Consider the following 23,393-nt stretch of genomic DNA (forward strand, 5'->3'; position numbering starts at 1 on the left):
TTCATTGTGTGGACCGACCACAAAAACCTGGAGTATCTCTGCACCACCAGGCATCTAAATTCCAGGCAAGCGAGATGGGCTCTGCTGTTTACCCGGTTCAACTTTTCCCTCTCCTACCAACCGGGGTCCAAGAACGTCAAGACGGATGCCCTGTCTCGCCGCTATAACCCCACGGTTACCACCTTGGAGCCTGAGACCATCCTTTCCACCTCATGCCTGGTGACGGCACTCAGCTGGGGTATAGGGAATATAGGGAAACATGTCCGGGAGGCGCAGCGGTCCCAGCCGAACTCTGGGGGTCTGGATGTTGCCGCGTTTGTCGCCGCCAGCACGGTCTGCGCACAGAACAAGACTCCTTGGCATGCTCCGGCTGGTCTTCTCCAACCACTGATAACCGGATGTTTGTGCCTGACACTGTCCATACCGCGTTCCTGGAGTGGGCCCATTGCTCTAGGCTTGCCTGTCACCCGGGCTTTCGTCGCACCCTGGCCTTCGTGTGACAATGCTTTTGGTGGCCGACAATGGTTCCGGATGTTGCCGTGTTTGTCGCCGCCAGCACGGTCTGTGCACAGAACAAGACTCCTTGTCAAGCTCCGGCTGGTCTTCTCCAACCACTGCCTGTCCCTCACCATCCCTGGTCCCATACCTCCCTGTATTTCGTCACGGGTCTCCCCCCGTCTGAGGGCAACAATGCCATCCTGACTGTGGTCGACCAGTTTTCCAAAACCGCCCATGTCATTGCTCTCCCCAAACTATCCTCAGCCAAGGAGACGGCCCAGCTTATGGTGCAGCACGTCTTCCGGATCCACAGACTCCCAGTGGACATGGTCTCCAACCCTACCACCTGAAGTCAGCAACTTGTATGGGTTGAGTACGCTCGCAAAATCACTTCCTTGCCCTGCCACGGGTTTCTCGCCCTTCGAGTGTTCCTTGGGAAATCAGCCTCTGCTCTTCCCCGAGCAAGAGGAGGAAGTCAGCAATCCCTCTGCCCAGATGTTCATCCGCCTCTGTTGCCGTACCTGGAAGAGAGCCCAGGCCGCTCTGTTGAAGACCACTTCCAAGTATATGTGACAAGCAGATCGCCACCTGACCCCTGCTCCATGCTATCGGCTCGGGCAGAGGGTATGGCTCATCACCCGTATGCGCTCAGATAGGAGGTGGTGACCCTAAAGGGGAGGATACTGTCACACCCTGATCTGTTTAACTTGTTTTTGTGATTGTCTCCACCCCCCTCCAGGTGTCGCCCATCTTCCCCATTATCCCATGTGTGTTTATACCTGTGTTCTTTGCTTGTCTGTTGCCAGTTTGTCTTGTTTGTCAAGTCAACCAGCGTTTTTGTATCTCAGCTCCTGCTTTTCCCAGGGTCTCTTTTTCTCACCCTCCTGGTTTTGACCCTTGCCTGTCCTGACACCGAGCCCGTCTGCCTGATCACTCTGCTTGCCCCTGACACTCTGACCCTAAGCCTGCCTGCCGACTTGTACCTTTGCCCCAACTCTGGATTATTGATCTCTGCCTACCCTGAGCCTGCCTGCCGTCCAATATGTTTGCCCCACCTCTGGTTTACTGACCCCTGCCTGCCTTGACCTGTCTATTGCCTACCCCTGTTGGATTATTAAACCATTGTTAATTTGACGTTGTCTGCATCTGGGTCTTACCTTCACACCTGATAGTATGTGCATGTGTGTGTACATGTATGTGTGTGTGCAGGACTGTCAGTGTAGGTGTGTGTGAGTTTCTGTAGAGACCTGTGAGTGGCATTTAGTCAGTGCAGATAATCAGTGCAGATACACTGTGGGTGAGGATGGCCAGCCATCGCCTAGCTGTTGAAATGTCTCCGTGCTTGGGGAAAGAAGCTGTTTAGGAGCCTGTTGGTCCACAGCTCCAGTTCACAGCTGGGGACGACACAACGCGGAGTGCTTGGATACAGCCCTTAACCGTGGTATATTGGGCATATGCCACAAACCCCCGAGGTACCTTATTGCTATTATAAACTGGTTACCAAGGTAATTAGACCAGTAAATTGTTTTGTTTTTCACACCCATGGAATACCGTCTGATATGCCACGGCTTTCAGTCAATTAGCATTCATGGCTCAAACCACCCGGTTTACAATGAACCAATAAAGCCTGAGAGGGTGTGGTATATGGCCAGTATACCATCGCTAAAGGCTGTTCTTAGGCACGACGTAACACAGAGTGCCTGGGTACAGCCCTTATCCGTGGTATATTGGCAATATACCACAAACCACCAAGGTGCCTTATTGCTATTATAAACTGGTTACCAAAGAAATTACAGCAGTAAAAATGTATGTTATGTCATTTATTTTTACTGCTTTCAGCCAATCAGCATCCAGGGCTCAAACCACCCAGTTTAGAATACCAGGTATGGCATGTGTTGAATAGTTGTTTCTGTTTGGCTTGAAGGGCATTTTAGAACGCATGGTATATCAGCATGGTAGAATTCAATGGCTATAGTTCATTATTTCCTGTTCTATGTTTGAGACGATTTTGAAGGCAAAAGTCAAATTGAAAACATTATTGGCATTGTTCAATTAGATTTTCATAATAGCAAGCCAGGACTGACGGTTTGCTAAACTAGGAAGTCTGTTTGATTTTAAAAAACAACAACATTTTAGTCATTTTAGCAGGCACTCTTATCCAGAGCGATTTACAGGAGGAATTTACAGTGCCTGATTTACAGTGCCTTTGCGTTTACATCACAAATGTTTCTCTATAAGCCAATATGTAATTTATAGGCCTACAGTTTATTGCTTTCAGGGCTATGGAGTGGGTGAAGTATAGTGTTGCTATGTATTTAGACGAGTCCTCCATGAAATTACACCATATATAGATTCTACTGACGCCACCGAGTATTCCCAAACCCACTTTTACATTGACACATAGTATACGTTTTTCTCTATAAGCCAGTGTATTGCAATGGGGGCATTTATTTAACTTTGGAAAAAAAGAAGAAAAAAATACATTTAATGCAAATTGCACTTAAATATGAATCATAGTTGAAGTTTAGACAATTATTTTTCAAATATCATGAATAAATACATTAATGTAATTACGCGGGGGACTTTTATTATGAACATTTTGTAAATTCCGCGATGGGAAGTAGTTTTTTTTTATGTCACTGACGAGACGCTGGTAGAAGGATTAGTTACACATATCTTTGTCCAGACTGTAACGTTAGCCACCTAATTTTACGAAATACCCGAAAGGGTACTTAAAAGGTATGTTTTGCAGCATTCCCCATTTGTATTTCATGTGGTAGTTGAACTGGATGCATAAACTTTCACCCCGAAACTATCTTGCTAGAAAGCTATGGTTAGCTTCTTCTTGCTAGCTAGTTTCCTGGCTGTGGGCGGCTAGGCAGCATTCTCCAGCGCTGCGTGCAGCTAGCTAACAATAATGCACTTACTTTATAGCTACATGGGGTATACTTGATAGCTAATCTTTATTCATCAAGGGTGAGGAGATATTGGGCTTCGTTATTCAGAGCTAAAGATGCGTAGGTAGCTAGTTAACTGGCTGTTATTATGCCGAGGCCTTCGGCCCGTTCGATGTAACTAGCTACAGTAGCTAACGTTAGCATCTACGTTGTTCTGGGCTGGTAAACATATTATTCTTTCTATGAGGGACATCAATTGACATCTAGTTAACTATTGAATGATTAAAGATGGTAGAATTTCAGATACAAATGCGAAGGATACTTTCTTCCCAAGCCCCTTCATTAGGGCCTACACTTTATGCCGAATACCACCGTGAAATGCTTACTTACAAGCCCTTAACCAACAATGCCGCTCAATAAATAGTTAAGAAAATATTGACTAAATAAACTAAAGTAAAAAATTTATAACATAATAAAATGACAACAATAAAGAGGTTATATACCGGGGCTACCGGTACCGAGTCAATTTGCGGGGTTACAGGTTGGTCAAGGTATTTTGTACATGTAGGTTGGGGTAAAGTGACTATGCATAGATAATAAAAAGCGAGTAGCAACAGTGTAAAAACAAATGGTGGCGGGGTCAATGTAAATAGTCCGGGTGGCCATTTGATTAATTGTTCAGTAGTCGTATAGCTTCGGGGTTGAAGCTGATAAGGAGCCTTTTGGACCTCGACTTGGCGCTCCTGTACCTTCTTGCCGTGCGGTAGCAGAGAGAACAGTCGATGACTTGGGTGACTGGAGTCTTTGACACTTTTTTGGGCCCTTCCTCTGACACTGCCTAGTATATAGGTTGACTTAGACATGTTCATAGGTTACAAAATCAGTTGAAATTACTGAACACCATTTTACCCCAATTTCAGAATAAACTTCTCTGTGCCCTGACGGTTTGAGGATGGAGGACAGTGAGGGTCACAGCTCTGCACACCAAGGATCAGGTGATGGCGCGATGAGCACTATGAACTTATATGCCACTCTGGGGCTCTCTCCAGAAGACGTGGATGCTCTGTCCCAGATTCCAGAGAATGAGATCAGTGTGGAGACGTTGCCTTATCTGATAATGAAACTGAAGGCCAGTCGAGCCAAGCAAGAGGAGCAGGGACAGGCCTCCCCAAAGGGAGACAGCTGTCAGGAGGATACAGATGATGGAGACCTTAGCAAACGGGACAGTCCCCCTGCAGTCCCTCGTCGGTCAAACAGCCATATTGACACTGACTATAGGAGAGACACTGACTACAGTCGACCGGGGCGGCGACCACAGCGGACTGAAGCAAGGAGAGGTTCCCGTCACAATAGGCCCCCAATTGAAAAACCATCCGACAGCCAGCAAAAGATTCCTTTCTCCTATCAAGTGGATGATTTTCATGGAGTTGTGCCCAAGGTTTACCCACACACATGCTCTCTATGCTTATGCATGTTGAATTCGAATAAGGTAAGCTTTGTTATATTTCAAAACTCTTGCTGTTGGACTGTTTATATATCATTTTAATCAGAACACTCAACCTTCCATGATGGCATTAATTTAGCTTAATATGAGTTTGCTTTTTTCACAGACATGGAAGGAACATCTCAATGGATTACGCCATGCGGATGGCTGTCTAGAACTCTCGCATCTGTAAGTGTTTTCATGCAAAGTAAAACATTTAGAAACTGGACTGATACAGTTCACAAAATCAATTGAGATATTTTCTATAACAAGGTTTAATTCAAATTCGTTTTTTATTTTCTGTTTTCTACAGATATCCAGATTGGAATAAACATGATACCCGGAAGGAAATGTGAGGGGCATGAAATTAAGCTTTACGTTGAAAACAGGCATGTCATGATGTAAAATCATTAACTGTTCCTCTTCTTACTTAGCACTGTTTACGTTATCTTCCAGGTCCAACTCCATCCCAAGTAGAGATGCTATTTCACCGCCCAGGAGAACGCCACGTCCTGCTATGCCTTACAAGAGACAACATAGCTCAGACCGTGTAGGAGGTGATAACCCCAGTCCTGTTCCAAAGTCAAGTTTGATCCAGACCAAATAAGGCCCAATTGCAAACCACTTGAAAATAAATATTATCTCCTTTCATGTTTTCATCTTTAGGTGAAGTATGGTCTGCACCAGAAAGACACCATTTGAAGCCCAAGGTAACGATGCCCCTTTTGTGGCATTGTTTTCTTATAAATAGAGCTAGATAGACTTAATTCACTTGTTATGATGTTGTTTATTTGCTTAAAGCTGCATGCTTGAATGTGTGATATATTTTGCTTCAGGCTGGCACAAAGGTGGTGGTCACAAAATTTCCCCTTGGCTCTGTTGGTGTTGAAGACTTGATGACTTTGGCCAAGCCATTCGGCACGGTTGTAAAACATCTGGTGTTCCCCTGCAAGGTAAGTTACACAAATTGGTAACAAACACTCTAAACTCTTAAACATACACTATGCAGAAATCGCTCTGCCATTTCCTGGTTGCTAAAATTTGTAATAGTTCACCTAATTTCAGTGTATGCGACTGAACAAGTAAGTATAGTGTAGAGAATCATTGTGCCATCTAAACCTCTGTGAAACATATTTTCAATAACCAAAAATAGTATTTTTAGTTGTTTGAAGCTGGAGAACAAAAGTAGACGACAGGACGCATAGAAGCATAGAAATAGCACACACAGAGCAGATCTATCGCTTTTTAGACTTGCTTTCAATGAGAATGACAGAGCTATATCTCATTTCTATGTGAATTTGGTTGGGTCGCCCAAAAGGTTACATGTTGCAGCTTTAACATTCTCTCTCTAAAACAGTTACATCTGTAGTTGAATGTCTATTGGATGATTCGGTGTTGTATTTTTGTTACAGGGCTTCCTGGAGTTTGATTCTCACAAAGAGGCTGTCAATATGGTGAATCACTTCAGTGTAAACCAAGCTTTCGTGAAGGAAATTAAGTTGAATCTGTACTTGTCACCTATGGTGTGCAGTATTCATGTAAGTGCATCTGCCTCTTAAAAATGTGAGATTCTGTGTTCTTAATCACAGAGATCCCAGTATGAGCTTGTTTTTTCCTTTAGCCGCCAAGGTTGGATGAACCACCAGAAAAACGGCAGACCAAACAAGTTACCAATACAGTGGTTTGTTTTTCCCACCTACCTCCTGGGAAGGAAAGAGAATCAGAGATTCTTGATCTCGCCAAGATGTTTGGGGATGTGCGGCATTCAACATTTTCAAGTGACCAGGTAAGGTTTGAGCAATATGGAATTGATGTGTGATCAATCAAATTCTGCAAATCTCTGGTGATTTTCAAATAGACAACAATTATTAAAACAATTTAATGATGCAGTATCTATTTATTTTGTATGGCTAGGTAAATTCATCACCAAAACCTACATTATGCAGCACTTTCTCTAGCTTTGTCTAAAGAATTCTCCCTTATTCATCTGCAGGCCCTGATTGAGATGGTAGATTGGAAGGATGCTGACATTATGGTGAAGTACTACCACTCCAACCCCCTAAAGATCAGTGGAAAGAGTGTCAAAGTAATCTTGTCATCGTCAATGAAGCGCCTGAGGTAAGTAAGAGTTCTTCACCTGGGGCCATGGCAGCCATACCCAATTTTCCTGTAGGACTCATCAGGATGTTTGTGTCAGGGAAGTTTACCTCAATGTTTTTTCCTTGTAGAGATAGTCCTGACTCCTCCACATCCAGAAGAGCAGATTCTAGTAAAGGCCGCAGCAGCAGACACAAGAGTGAGGAGACTAGCAAGACCTCAAACGCCACGAACAAAGAGAAACCCAGTACAGGCAAACAACCTGCTGAGAAAGTGTTGGAACAAGGAGAAGGTCAACAAAGCACCTCAGAGGAGGTCAAGGAAGTGGTCCAGCAGGACATCGAGGAGGTGGTCAAGGAGGAGGACGTTGATTTGGAAAACAAAGATCTGGACGAAGAGATTATCCAGGTGGAAGCTAAACAAAGCTTGTTAGATGACGAGGTTGGTGCTGGTGTTGATACTAAAGACCCTGCTCCTTCCAAAAGTGTCTCTATGGTGGCTGATTCTAAAGATAAGGGGGAACCCGAAATCTCAGAACCTTTGGCAGACGATACCTTGAAGGATTCTGACGTAAAGGCTGCCGATGATCCAGCTCTGTGTGATGCTGACGTCTCAATGGAGAACAAGATGGAACAGGAGAGCTTTCAAGAAGATGTAAGAAATTATTGTCATTCATATTTGTGACTGGAACCAACAAAGAAAGGCTTATTGTTAGGGATGCACCAATATGACATTTTTGGCCGATACCAATATCGGATATTTTCCTTGCCAAAGAAAACTAGACCGGTATAAAAAATAAAAATAGCGTCCTTTTAAGCATTCTAGTACAGTTAAGTAGTTTAAACACACACACACTGACCAAAAAGTTTTTTGGGGGCATTTACGTATGTCCCCATTACCAGCAAAACATAATCAAAATCTATTTCTTTCACTTACTTTGCTGTTTCGTTGTTCATTTGTTCAGTCTCAACCAGGATCTCATCATACATGTCAAGCAGTGAAGTTTCAGCTGTCTGTCCGTGGCCTCTCTTCCTCGGTGCGCACTGTCACTGAGTCCGTTTCCATCTTGTCCAGCTGTGTCTATAAGATTTCATGTAAACCCTGTTTCTTGTCTGCATCGAAGTAGCGGTCCTTGTACTTAGCATCGAGCATGGTGGCGACACAGTAGAGGCTCATAGAGAATGCCACCGAATCGCTTGTTCACAGCCTCTAGTAGAGTACTTTTCTAAGTTAACCGTTTCAATGCCGTGACAAGGTTTCACGTCTGCTGTAGATGCAGTTGAGCTTATTTCTCGAGTCAGTTGTTCGAATGGAGCTAGGAGTGTTCATGTTTCAAACATGTTCTCAAATGCCATTGAAATGGCAGCAGTGATGGTATCAGAACCAGCACATTCTTGAGCATGCAATACGGCTTTCCTCAATACGAAATCCTCATCGACCCACTGTGATGTCAGACTCCTAATGCTCATGGGGCTGACATCGCTGGTCCAAATGTCAGTTGTGAAGCAAATACCAGTGACACCTGTAGCAAGTAGCTCATGACTGAGTTAGTTTCGAGAATACTGTGTAACTCCGGTAGGACAACATCTGGAAAAATAGCGCCTACTTGGAAGTGCGTACTGGTGCTCGACCAGTCGGCGAAAGCCAACATCCAGGACAGCGAACAGTTGATTGTCAAGGGCAATGAATTCCATGATCTTGGTATTAATAGATTTCGCCTTTGAGTTGTCTCGCTGAAATGTTCTTACTCTTTCAAATGACTGCTGGAGTTGTTGACTGCTTGATCCACACAGCAGACATTATAGACTAGATTAGGAATGCTGTGTTGCACATGTAGCGCAATATTTGTTGTGGTGTCATTATCTCATCTACCTATGTTATATAGGTATGCACGTCAGCTTTGACATCGGTTTTGCACATCGGTGTTTAACTAGACATTGGGCCAACTTTTGTTTTTAGCTAATATCGGCCGATTCCAATATGCTTACCGATTTTTATATTGTGCATCCCTAATTATTGTTCCCAGAATTGAAAATAAATTCATGTTAAGTAACCAAGATGTGGATTCCCAGTAGAGGTCGACCGATTATGATTTTTCAACGCCGATACCGATTATTGAAGGGCCAAAAAAAAAACAGCTGCCGATTTAATCGGACGATTTTAAAATAAACTGCTATTTGTAATAATGACAATTTCAAAAATACTGAATGAACACGTATTTTAACTTAATTTAATACATCAATAAAAATCAATTTAGCCTCAAGTAAAATTAAACATGTTTAAATAATGCAAAAACAAAGTGTTGGAGAAGAAAGTAAAAGTGCAATATGTGCCATGTAAAAAAGCTAACATAAGTTCCTTGCTCAGAACATGAGAACATATGAAAGCTTGTGGTTCCTTTTAACAGGAGTCTTCAATATTCCCAGGTAAAAAGTTTTAGGTTGTAGTTATTATAGGACAATTTCTCTGATTTGTATTTCATATACCTTTGACTATTGGATGTTTTTATAGGCACTTTAGTATTGCCAGTGTAACAGTATAGCTTCCGTCCCTCTCCTCGCCCCTACCTGGGCTCGAACCAGGAACACATCGACAACAGCAATCCTCGAAGCAGCGTTACCCATCGCTCCACAAAACCCGTGGCAATTGTAGAGCAAGGGGAACAACCACTCTAAGTCTCAGAGCAAGTGCCGTTTGAAACGCTATTAGCGCGCAGCCCGCTAACTAGCTAGCCATTTCACATCGGTTACACCAGCCTAGTCTTGGGAGATGATAGGCTTGAAGTCATAAACAGCTCAATGCTTGAAGCACAGCGACGAGCTGCTGGCAAAACGCTTGAAAGTGCTGTTTAAATGAATGCTTACGAGCCTGCTGGTGCCTACCATCGCTCAGTCAGACTGCTCTATCAAATCATAGAATTAATTATAACATCATAACACACAGAAATACGAGCCTTAGGTCATTTAACATGGTCAAATCCAGAAACTATCATCTCGAAAACAAGACGTTTATTCTTTCAGTGAAATACGGAACCGTTTTGTATTTTATCTAATGGGTGGCATCCATAAGTCTAAATATTCCTGTTACATTGCACAACCTTCAATGTTATGTCATAATTATGTAAATTCTGGCAAATTAGGCAGCTCAAACTGTTTCATATACCCTGACTCTGCATGCAATGAACGCAAGAGAAGTGACACAATTTCACCTGGTTAATATTGCCTGCTAACCTGGATTTATTTTAGCAAAATATGCAGGTTTAAAAATATATACTTCTGTGTATTGATTAAGAAAGGCGTTGATGTTTATGGTTAAGTACAGTCGTGCAACGATTGTGCTTTTTTCGCAAATGCGCTTTTGTTAAATCATCCCCCGTTTGGCGAAGTTGGCTGTCTTTGTTAGGGAAGAAATAGTCTCCACAGAGTTCTCAACGAGCCAGGTTAGCAGGCAATATTAACTAAATATGCAGGTTTAAAAAATATATACTTGTGTGTTGCTTTTTAAAAAGGCATGGATGTTTATGGTTAGGTACACATTGGAGCAAGACAGTCCTTTTTTTGCGAATACGCACTGCATCGATTATATGCAACACAAGACACGCTAGATAAACTAGTAATATCATCAACCATGTGAAGTTAACTAGTGATTATGATTGATTGTTTTTTATAAGATAAGTTTAATGCTAGCTAGCAACTTACCTTGGCTTCTTACTGCATTCACGTAACAGGCAGGCTCCTCGTGGAGTGCAATGTAAAGCAGGTGGTTAGAGTGTTGGACTAGTTAACTGTAAGGTTGCAAGATTGAATCCCCGAGCTGACAAGGTAAAGAAATCTGTCGTTCTGCCCCTGAACAAGGCAGTTAACCCACCATTCCTAGGCCGTCATTGAAAATATGAATGTGTTCTTAACTGACTTGCCTAGTTAAATAAAGGTGTAAAAAAAATAATAATATCGGTGTCCAAAAATACCGATTTACAATTGTTATAAACTTGAAATCGGCCCTAATTAATCGGCCATTCCGTCCTCTAGTTCCTAGCAATGGGATCTTAAAGCATGTGTGCTTTAACTCTTCAATTTGGTTGAAGTTCTGAGAGCAATCCTGAGAATGTAGTTTGGTTGAGTCATGGATTGTTGGAATATTGAGTTTTCCTTGTACCATAGCACGCTATGTACAGGGCCTTCTAAAAAATATTCACACCCCTTGACTTATTCCACATTTTGTTTTTAGAGCCTGAATAAAAAATGAATTGCATTGATTTCCTCACCCATCTACACATAATGTGCATTATGACAAAGTGAAAACATGTTTTTAGAAATGTTTGCAAATGTATTGAAAAATGTAATACAGATATCTAATTTATGTAAGTATTCACACCCCTGAGGTCAATACATGTTAGAATCACATTTGGCAGTGATTACAGCAGTGAGTATTTCTGGGTAATTCTAAGAGATTTTCACAACTGGATTGTACAATATTTGCGCACAATTCTTTAAACTCTCAAGTCGGTTGTTGTCAAGTCGGCCTTGTGTTATAGGCTATTGTCCTGCTGAAAGGTGAATTTCTCCCAGTGTCTTGTAAAGCAGACTGAACCAGGTTTTCCTATAGGATTTTGCCTGTGCTTAGCTCTAATCAGTCTCCCTTCATCCTTAAACTCCCTAGAACTTACCGATGACAAGCATACCGATGGCAAGCATACCCATAACATGAAGCATCCAGTACCTTGCTTGAAAATGGGAAGTGGGACTCAGTGATGTGTTGTTGACCCAAACATGTCGCTTTGTATTCAGGATATAAAGTTCATTTCTTTGCCTTATTGCAAACAGGATGCATGTTTTGGAATATTTTTACTCTGGCTTCCTCCTTTTCACTCGTCGTTTAGGTTAGTATTGTGGAGTAACTACAATGTTGATCCATCCTCAGTTTTCTCCTATCACAGCCATTAAACTCTTAACTGTTTTATAGTCACCATTGGCCTCATGGTGAAATCCCTGAGTGATTTCCTTGCTCTCTGAGTTAGGAAGGACGGCAGTATATTTGTAGTGACTAGGTGTATTGATACGCCATCCAAAGTGTATTTAATAACTTCACAATGCTCAAAGGGATATTCAATGTGTTTTTTTTTTTTAAACGACCATTTGGTGCCCTTATTTGCGAGGCATTGGATAACCTTCCTGGCCTTTGTTTGAAATTCACTGCTCGACTGAGGACCTTACAGATAATTGTATGTTCAGCACTATTATTGCACCGAGTAAAGTCCATGCAACTTATGTGACTTGTAAAGCACATTGTTACTCCTGAACGTATATTTAGGCTTGCCAAAACAAAAAGGTTGAATCCTTATTGGACACGACATTTCCGTTTTTAATTAGTAAAATAAATTCTAAAACCATAATATCATTTTGACATGGGGTATTGTGTGTAGGCCAGTGACACACAATCTAAATGTAATCCATTTTAAATTCAGGCTAACACAACAATGGATAAAGTCTAGGGGTGTGAATACTTTCTGAAGGCACTGTATGTAGGCTATATGATTTGCTCAGGGGCTATTAATTCCATCAGTTTTATGAGTGCCCTACAAATCAGATGGAGATCAGCTTTGAAGGATCTCCTTACGTTCCATGGTTTAATATCAAAGGTTATAGAGCCATCTCTGTACAAGCTCCAATTGTTTCCAGAAAACCTAGACTGACAGTAATCCAGAACAGGCACTTAATCGCTCAAGTCAGCCAAGCATTGTAGATGTATGAATCAGTTGATATGCTTATCTGTTCAGCCCTAACATGTTTAAAACCAGGACAGACCAAGAGGTTTGAATGACTTTGGATATTTAAGCTGTCAATGTAATTTGTAAAAGTGCAGCCACAGAGTTCACTTCCTAGCTTTGTGACATGGATCTTTATCATACTTCAGTACTATTGAATACAGTTTTGCATACTTTTATGTTCAGTGTTTGAGCATCTTTTGACAGTTTCCCATTGCAACTTCACAAGTATTTTTCATGAGATTATGATTCTGGTGCGGCACTGTGGAACTTGAAACTCAAATTCTTTAACTTATTGATGTTGTGGACTTATTTCCAACAGGACAATATGGATGACATGGATTTCCCTGAGAATATGGATGACTTCGTTACATTGGATGAACTTGACGACAGTACTGGAGGGGACACGCCGCTGGGTAAGCAATGAATGATGCAAAACATTCTTACTGGGCAGCAATGGACAAAAACAGTTATTACAGTTGTCTAGCCTGTGTGGATAATCTCCAGATAATTTATAGTAATAATTACTTTTTGTTTTTATTTGCAGAGTCAAAGGATGCTTCATGGGTTGGTATTCCTCCATATCGAGTAGTTGGAATGTGTCAAACGTGTAGAAAAGTATTTTTTATTGACAGTCGGTTAAAATTGTTTTCTACAGGATGGAAAAGTTGTCCATATTAGCCCAATTAGAAAGGGCTATGGAAACATGGCGGTGGCCCTATTGAAACTGGCAGAGCGAGCAAACGTGAAAGTTGTCAACCATGCCATATCCTTCCTCACACAGGAGGTAAGTTCATAATTATGTTACTTGCAGATATGTTATTTGGGGATCAAGTGTATTTTGTATGGCGACAGTGGTGAATAATTTGACATTCATGTAGTTCGGCATACAAGAAGGAGTTTATTTACTCAACACCTGATTTGTGCAAGCATTTGCTGTCGTAGTTTGTATGACATTGAGAATTTCCTATATTTTCAGGCATGGTTAGAGCTTGATACTACCGAGGAAGTACGTGAAATGGTGAAATTCTACAAAGGAAAAGGACAGTTGTTGAGGAAACATGTCAATGTTAGCATGTGCTTTTCACAGAAAAAGTTGGAGGTGGGTTTGGTGTCTTAAATGGTGTAGTATCTATGCTTTAAATTGTTTGTTTTCCCTCATCAATCTACACACAATACCCCATAATGACAAAGAAAAAAACGTTTTTATTTTATAAATATTTTTGCTAATTTATTAAAAATAAAACACTGAAATATCACATTTTACATAAGTATTTTACTCAGTACTTTTGTTGAAGCACTTTTGGCTGCTATTTCAGCTACAAGTTTTTGGGGAGTTTCTCCCATTCTTCTCTGCAGATCCTCTCAAGCTTTGCCATGTTGGATGGGGAGCGTCGCTGCACAGCTATTTCAGGTCTCCAGAGATGTTAGTCCATGCTGAAGTCCATACTTTGGCTGGGCCACTCAAAAATATTCAGAGACTTGTCCCGAAGCCACTCCTGCATTGTCTTGGCTGTGTGCTTAGGGTCGTTGTCCTGTTGGAAGTTGAACCTTCACCCCAGTCTGAGGTCCTGAGCTCTTTGGAGCAGGTTTTCATCAAGGATCTCTGTACTTTGCTCTGTTCATCTTTGCCTTGAACCTGACTAGTCACCCAGTGCCTGCCGCTGAAGAACATCCCCACAGCATGATGCTGCCACCACCATGCTTCACCGTAGGGATTATGCCAGGTTTGCTTCAGAGGTGAGGCTTGGCATTCAGGCCAAAGAGTTCCATCTTGGTTTCATCAGACCAGAGAATCTTGTTTCTCATGGTCTGAGAATCATTTAGGTGCTTTTTGCAAACCAAGTGGGCTGTCAAGCGCCTTTTGCCGAGAAGTGGCTTCTGTCTGGCCACTCTACCATAAAGGCCTGATTGGTCGAGTGCTGCATAGATGGTTGTCCTTCTGGGAGGTTCTCCCATCTCCACAGAGGAACTCTTGAGCTCTGTCAGTGGCCATTGGGTTCTTGCAAGGCCTTTCTCCCCCATTGCTCAGTTTGGCTATGCGGCCAGCTCTAGGAAGAGTCTTGGTGGTTCCAAACTTATTCCATTTAAGAATGATGGAGGCCACTGTGTCCTTGGACATTCAATGCTTTAGAAATGTTTTGGTACACTTGTCCAGATCTGTGCGTCGACACAATCCTTTCTGAGCTCTACAGACAATTCCTTCGACCTCGTTGCTTGGTTTTTGCTCTGACATGCACTGTCAACTCTGGGACCTTACATAGACAGGTGTGTGCCTTTCCAAATCATGTCCAATCATGTTTCTACATCTCAAGGATGATGAATGGAAACAGGATGCACCTGAGTGTTTTTTTATATTTAGTCAAATTGCAAACATTTCTAGAAACCTGTTTTTGCTTTGTCATTATGGGGTATTGTGTGTAGATTGAGGAAAAATAATTTAATCAATTTTAGAATAAGGCTGTAACGTAACAATGTGGAAAAAGTCAAGGGGTCTGAATACTTTCCGAATGCACTGTATTATAAACATAACTACACACCTCACATAATACATATCTTATTGTGACAAATATTGACTGTGTAATTTGACTTTGTTTCTGTCAATGCAGAGTCCTAGTGGGAGATCCATCTACATTTGTATGCTTCCACTCCAGAAGTACTCTGACGTCTCCCTTTTACGACTTGCCCAGCCTTTTGGGAAAATCACTGGCTATAATTTGAACTGGCCTCATGGAAAGGTAAAGTATCACCGGCCCATTTTTTTAAAGGTGAATGTCGTTTGTTTTTCTGTTAATATAGGACTCACCCATGCATGTTTTTCTTTCTCCTTTCAGTGTTATATCCAATTGGAGAGCGTGGAAGCCGCTCAGAAAATGGTAAAGTACTTCCAACGTCCACACAAGTTCTACGGGACCCTGTTAAGAGTCAGTTTGTGCAAAAAGGGAGACTCACTAATATACTGGTAAATAATTTTCAATGACCCCTAAGAATATGCAGTAGATGCTAATGATAGTTAGACTAAATGGAATTTTAAGAATGCTAGTATCCAGTCTGTCAACGCCAGTTTAATTGATTGGAATCTATTGGAAGAATATACAGCTAATGAAATAATCTGATAAAGAATGGCGTGATCTATGGTTTAACTGGACTGTATGAGGGCTGTGTCTAAGTACAATTTCATGATATAGTACTCCATGACATATTCTGCCCTCCTGATATACAGGAAGCCTCCAGTCAAATATGAGCTGTGGTTGGCCAGTCAGAAAGACAGAAGATCAAGAGATCATCATGGAGATGAAAAGACTAATGGCCAGTCAACCAAAAGCCCCTATCCAGAGGTGAAAGATGGTTATTGCTATGTTTTTGTTCCCTTAATTTAAACAAGGTGAAATATTGCCTTGTTAGTTAAATGCTTTCTGAATATTTATGTATTTAATTTTGGCATGTCCGTGAACAATCCTTTTACAGTTACTGGTTATTCAAGAAGTAATCAGTTAATGCACTTCACACAGAGAAGAGGGATATTTCTTGGTGTTGGTCTCTCAGGCTAAGTAGAATGAATGAGTGAAAGACGTGATTGTTTTTGTATGGCCAGGATGTCCAGAGCCCTGTGTCTGACAGTGAGAGGGTCTGTGGGGACCCTAAAGGTGAAGAAGTCAGTGGTGTGGAAGCTATCCCAGAGGGAGAGGAGAAAAAGCAGGAGGAACCTCTGGGTCCTTATCAACCTGACAACCCTGTTGGTAAGAGGCTAGAGAAAACTGATGTTTTATTTTATTAACGGGTGACGGGGATCTGGTAAATAACTTTTAGTGCCAGATCAGTGAGAACACAAACATGTTTTTTTTTCTTCTCTCATTTTACTTGCAGGGTTAGATTATCTGGTGCCAAGGACTGGATTCTTCTGCAAGCTGTGCAACGTCTTCTACACCAATGAGAAAACAGCCAAATCAGTCCACTGTAGCAGTGAGGAACATTATCTGAACCTTAAGGTAATTCTCAACTATGACAAGAGTCAGTCTTATTAATCATTCTTTGTGGTGTATTTGTAAGAAAATGTTTTTGACCTTGGAGACCAGAATACATTCAACTGTCAAATGTTAATTGTAAATAACTCATCACTGTATCACCTATGCCTTTGGAATCTCAACCAAATAGAATGATATGGGACTTTTTAGGGGATCTGTTTTCAGCTGGAGTTATGGTTTAACATAGATAATGGATTGACAATGTACACTGATTTTTCTTGATTTTTTTTCAGAGAAAGATGGATAAAGAAACAGACCTCGGCTGATTGAGAGGATTGTCGTCAACCTGTGGTCTTCCCAAAGGAAGGCCGTTTTAGTATAAATGTTTCTGTCCAGTTTGTTTAACATTCCAGGCTTTTCTGTTACTGTTGACAACAGTTACCCATTTAAAATAAATTAATACAGCCTATTTACGAAATGTAGTCCCCTTCTGTGGTTATGAATAGTACCTGGATTTAGTTTCCTCTTATTGAATAAACAAACGTTTGACTTATTCTTTGACTTCTGGAAATACTTTTGACACCTTATGGCAAACATTTACTCCTACAGAACCTACAGACCTTTAACATATTTGACAGAGGCATATGGTTGTTATAATGGTCAACTGTCATTTATCAATGACAAGGATATGTGGACAGGATCAGCTGGAACTACATCCCAGAATTTGCCATAACCCAGAGAACCATTTAATGCTTGACAGAGAGCAGAGCTGGCTAAGAAGATTCACCCAGTCTGTGGCAAGGAGCCGCACATCACTTGAGGAAAGGACAAATGGGGGAGATTGTTTGGTTTAAAACATGAATGATTTAAGCCATATAGGCCTAGATGCTTTTGAATGATAAACCAATAGGGGGAGAGTTAAGCAAATGTTTTCTGTAACATTTTACATTTCGCATAGTAAACGCGAGGCTATAAAAGTTGCACACTTTATATACAAGCTCCCAGTAATTTATTGGTGTGGTGGTTAATTTCTGTATTATCAAATGAGGAGAGACAAAACTTATCACATATGTCAGAGTTATACTTAAACTAAATCTTTTCACTTATAAGGAGAGTGGGTCACACAAACAATTGAATGATGTGAGAACTCTGCAATACTGATTGCTGGTCAACGAACCCCCCTTAGATGATTTGTTGAGGCCCCAACACAAAGGATGCAAAGATACACCCACTTAGTCTACATGACAAACAACATGTGTGGAATGGGTCACAAGGTGAGACTTGATAAATGAGAAAGGAGTATCTACCCACCAGATAGCATTTGCTATGAAGACTTGTTCTTATTGTACAGAGTTTGGCCCCTAAAATGAGGCTCTGAACTCATGCCTGGTGCTTCCTAATACGGAAACACCAGCTCATTCTATGGCATAAATTGTGAACTACAGATATCCCTATCTGAAGAAAAAATCCATGTCCTTGACCACACGCCTAGACGAGCTCACTGAGAGAAGTAAGCCTCTGGGTCATGCACTATCCCAGGATAGGTGCAACATCAGATATGACGTACAATGGTTCCAGACACTACCCCACACATCCAGTCTCCGACCTCTCCCAAGGCCGAAGGAGGGAGTGGCTGGGCACAGAAATTGTGGAGACAAGTAATTGGTTCCTCATTAATCACACCATTCCTTCACACTGTTTGTAATAGGAAAAGACACATATCCACATATGAAGACAACGTTCCCTCTTGTCTTCTCATTCTCATATTCTACAGGTGATAGACAAGCCTGACTTCTCCCCTCTCTGAACCACAGGTGACTGAGGCCCATATGAGGGAGGAAGTGCATCTGCCATCACCAGGGTCCGACGGGATACATTCTAATAAGAGTTCAACAGTTTCAAGCAGATAAGACAATTTAATTATCTATGTTACCGAGCTAATTCTGATTATTGCGCCACATTGGGTAAACCAACATTTCCGCACCACTGTGCCTTATTCAGGGTAATGTCATGAATGCTTGAACCAGGTTATGTAGACAGTGGAATTAGTGTAAACAATGACAATAGTGAGGGGTGTGTCATCTTTATTAGGGAATTTTTTTATTTTAATTTTAATTAAGACAGTTTACAGCATGTTGAATACATTAGGCTATCGTATTGCAACAACTAGATATTGTACATAGTATTAACATCAACATAAATTATTTAATCTTTGTCACATGTAATATTTTGGTTCAGTCCTATAAGACTAACACACATTTATTTAAAGAATATTATAGTAATACTCTAGTAATTACTATAGAAATCTGGGATTGTTATGTCCAGCCAGTAATCATTGAAAAGTGAAAGACTAAAGTTACATACATGGGATGTGGACCGGCTCGTACGTAAAGCATCTTCCATTCGGTCTGCAAAGGCATAATTTCCCTCCTTTAATGGTGGGCAGTCAGAAAAAAAAAACGGGGGAAAAAATTCTTAATATAACACCATTAACCCAACCCCATTTTTGGACAAGGGAGTTAAGTCAAGGATGTGAAACATTCTAAATTGTCAGAAAAAACGGAAATGGTGGTGGAAATTGTGTTTTATTAATTATTAAAACGTACACATTTTGTCAGACAGCCTGCCATTAAAGCCTGATATCGGAGTTGTTGGCTAGAGCACACGTTCAAAGACCAGAGTGGGCACATTCGCTATTAAAATGCTATTTATTTTGGTGACAAAACAATCAGTAGCCTAGAGTTAAAAATGTGATTCCAACCCATTTACTTATATTTTTTTATTTGGTACATGGAAATTTAACCACAAAAGTACTATGAACCCGGATTGACACTCAAACGGCGACAATCCAGTGGACGAGTTCGGCAGTGTTTTATGAGCATATTCAGCCCAGACGAGGAACTTGCTCCAGTTGATGGCCTGAGACAAAACTGCAGAGGAACTTCTCCAGTTCCTGGTTGGCCCACTCAGTTTGCCCATTAGGCTGTGGGTGGAACAGTGAGTAGAGACTCAACGACGCCCCCAACAGGGAGCAGAAGGCTTTCCAATACCGAGTGATGAACTAGGGCCCACGGTCCAAGACAATGTCCTGGGGAAGTCCATGTAGTCGAAAGACATTGGTGATCATGAGATCAGTGGTCTCCTTTGAAGAGTGCTACTTGGGTAAGGCGATGAAATAGGCTGTATTGGAGAACCGATCAACAACCAGCAGGATAGTGGGATGCCCTTGGGATGGAGGTAACCGTGTGATAAAGTCTACAGACACGTGGGACCAGGGCCGGTTGGGGATGGGCAGAGGTTGGAGCAACCCAGCAGGTCGCTGTCTTGAGGAATTGCTTTGGGCACACATCCTTAATCATTTTGGGCCACTAGAATTTTCGCCTCAGGAACTCCAGTGTCCGATTAACCCCTGGATGCCCAGTTCATTTAGATGAGTGTCGCCATTGTAGTACTCAATAACGGGCTGATCGCGGAACATAAAGTCTGTTACTGGTCAAAGACTCGTCGCAGTGAAGGCAGTGAAGGCTAATATGGAGCTGCAGAATGGTGGCTGCTGTTCCTGAACTTCTGTTGCCCACGCCAGGGCCTTGCCTGAGAGTAGAGAGATGATGTAGGCCATCATGGCCTGATCGGTGTGGAACGAGGAGGACTGTAGCTCGTCATACCGCTCGGGGGCTGGAATCTTGGGTTCCCGGTGCAGGTTCCCTGGAGGAACTACGGCAACGCCTGTAGTACTGGGCGATGAGACTGGGCATTGACTCCTCGTGGGTTGGGGTTGGACTGTGGTTGGAGGGAATCGGTAAGTGCCTGGAGGGTCTCTGATATTTGGGAGAGTTGTTCTTGCTGCCACGCCAGCGGTGCTCCTTGGTGGGTTATAACATTCTTGATCTGGGTGATCTCTGCTGGGTCCATGTTGGAGGCAGAAGCTTGCTGTGATGGGGTGAGGTTGGACCCAGGTGCAGAGAAGATACCAGACGAGGAATCAGTTGTTAAGGATAAACGTAAATACTTTACTGAGAAACAGTAACAGAAGGATCACAGTAACACTGGGAAAACAACAAACACAAAGTCTCAAAAACTCACACGGGAGACAAACACACACGGGAGACAAACACACACGGCAACCAAATCAAGCTTTCTGCAAAGGCAAACAGAAAACACACCTCTCTTAACAGGGAAATCATAATTAGTACTAGGACACACCAGAGTGTCATCAATGTCTCTAGGACGGTCTCTGCCGCGCTCTGGTGACAGGTGGAAACATGACAATTTGCTTGGAATTCTCTCGCCAATTGGATGTAAAGTTATAAACATTACTGAGCCAGCGCTACTCACCGGAGTGGAAAGCAATGGATGGTCCCGTCCGATAATCATCGCCGCCATGGAAGTGGGTGAGTGCTATGGTCCCATGATTTCTCTCGAGTCACCCGGTTCCAAGATGAAATTTGACTCTCCAAACATATCCAAGTCGTTATACACGATCCCCGACTCTGCCACGCAAGCTGTTTTAATTAGTTCCCCCCGCATCCAGTGCAAGCTGAAGGGATAGTTCATTGCACTACCGAACTCCCCCTAATCAAAACGGCCTAAACCGAGCTGTCAGAAAACACAGAAAATGTCACTTTTCAATGTGTCAATCACTCTCCAGTCATCTGGGACCCACGGGCTAAACCCAGGGGACTACTTCAACATTTCCAGTGTCATTCCAAAAAAAGTGATCAAATTCAACATCTTCTCACAGACTCCAACCTTGACTTCCTCTGCCTTTCAGAGACATGGCTATGTAAAAACTCTCCATCTGCCACTTTGATTGTGCCTGGCTACAATGTTTTCAGGAGAGAAAGGATTGAAGGAAGAAGAGGGGGTCTGATGATTTACATTAAAGAACATATCTTATGTAAACAAATTGAGTGGTCATGTGATAATGAATTAGAATGTATTGGCCTAAACGTTACACTGTCTCCCAAAATGTATTTGACCCTTATTGGAATGTATAAACCACCTTCCACCAAAAGTGTGTTTTTTGATCAGTTTAATAAAATGCTTAGGGAATGTGATTTTGGGAAAGAGGTCATCTTAATGGGAGATTTAAACATTAATTATGAAGACAACTCTTGTAGGAAAACCCTCAAACGGATCTCTAATACCTTTGACCATACACAGCTAGTTAAAGGGCCAACCAGGGTGACTTCTTGTTCTAAAACACAGATTAATGTGGTGTTCAGTAATAAACCAGAGAGAGTGACTAAATAATTCAATATGGTTACTGGGCTATCTGATCATAATCTGACACTTATAGCCAGAAAGCTTTCCAAGAACAGGTTTAACTGTTAGAAAGCCTGATCAGCTCAGAATACCTACGAGTGAATTAAATTATTTCGAAAACACAATTAAGGGAATTAACTGGAATTATCTATTGTCCTATACTGATGTGGAAGCTGATAGTCAGGTTTTTCTATCCACAATCCAGACTATAATTAATGGATTCCTAAAAAAAAATGAAATCCAAACTTGGCCAAAATAGTACTCTTCCTTGGCTAAATGGAGAAATTTGGAAACTGATGAAAGAACGAGATCATGCTCTAAAAACAGCCCTAAAGTCCAAATTAGGGCATGGCAGACGTAGGTTTGAATTACCTAGCCAGGGTAATTCAAAACATTATAGTAAATCAAAAAAATGCTAAAGGTAGCTAGCTAGGTAATTAGAAAATGCTAAACAAGAATACACACGAGAAATACACAATATCAATAATTTACACGAGGAACTAAAAAGGCTATAATATCTACTCGCTAGGTTACTTACTACTTGTCGATGACAGTTTGCATGGAGAAATATTTTGTTTTGTCCCACCCTGGGACTTGAGTGATTACGTCAAAGCTTGCGAAAGGATGTGTAGTTCTGTATGATACCCACATTAGCGTCTAATTAGCATTTACAAGGTGAATATATTGATAAAAGTTACCTTGTCCGAGAGAGATTTGTGTGGTTATCAAAACATCACGCCAACACAAAACACAGACCTAATGTAGTAGTTCTAAAATTCCCTATGGAAGAATGAATGGTGGAAAAACGATTGGAACAATTTCCGGGTTTTACCGCTAGGTTTTATGGGTATTATGACTCATACTGTGGTACTCAATAAATGCATCAACATAATACCAACCAACCTATTTTGACCTTGGTGGATCTATTTATTTAATGCATTATACTGCCAGTGTACCATGTTAATGCACAATTAATAAAAATTGTACCATATTTTATTTTGGGGTACCATTTGTCGTAATTGTGCGTTACCATGGTAGAATGTATAGTGCAGACTAAAACCATGTTATTTCCACGATCCACATCCTTACCATGGTATAAATTATGGAATACCAGGGTACTATTTAGGTGCATGGCAGTACCATCATACTTCAAAGCGTAAACCATGGTACATTTCCATGATTCAGATCAATACCATGGAATAAATGATGCAATACCATGGTAATATTTGAGTTGTGCAAATTGCATAGCGCCTATCTATCTGAGATTTGTAAATAGATGTAATACATGTTGAAAATAAGAATGATTGGTGCTATCTGGTGCTATTCATAAAATATACCTCCAAGTACATGTTTGTGTACATTTCTATTCATGACTATCCTCTGACATGTTGACTGTGATGTAGCCTACTTGAATAGTTACTCAA

The 23,393-nt window shown here is 41.6% G+C and overlaps 1 protein-coding gene across 1 annotated transcript; it reads left to right on the forward strand.

Moving 5' to 3' along the window:
- The first annotated feature begins 3,095 nt into the window (after positions 1 to 3,095).
- LOC112228921 (matrin-3) lies at positions 3,096 to 17,257 on the forward strand. The gene is made up of 21 exons (XM_024394697.2): positions 3,096 to 3,237; positions 4,316 to 4,884; positions 5,006 to 5,067; positions 5,192 to 5,230; positions 5,335 to 5,435; positions 5,545 to 5,588; positions 5,715 to 5,831; positions 6,291 to 6,416; positions 6,500 to 6,664; positions 6,872 to 6,996; positions 7,107 to 7,629; positions 13,062 to 13,155; positions 13,287 to 13,306; positions 13,398 to 13,526; positions 13,719 to 13,841; positions 15,349 to 15,477; positions 15,574 to 15,701; positions 15,963 to 16,077; positions 16,335 to 16,479; positions 16,607 to 16,728; positions 16,998 to 17,257. The coding sequence occupies exons 2-21, from the start codon at positions 4,348 to 4,350 to the stop codon at positions 17,028 to 17,030; spliced, it is 2,877 nt and encodes a 958-aa protein (XP_024250465.1). The 5' UTR covers positions 3,096 to 3,237; positions 4,316 to 4,347; the 3' UTR covers positions 17,031 to 17,257.
- Positions 17,258 to 23,393: the final 6,136 nt, after the last annotated feature.

The sequence above is a fragment of the Oncorhynchus tshawytscha genome, linkage group LG30 (assembly GCF_018296145.1).
Source record: "Oncorhynchus tshawytscha isolate Ot180627B linkage group LG30, Otsh_v2.0, whole genome shotgun sequence".
NCBI lineage: Eukaryota > Metazoa > Chordata > Actinopteri > Salmoniformes > Salmonidae > Oncorhynchus > Oncorhynchus tshawytscha.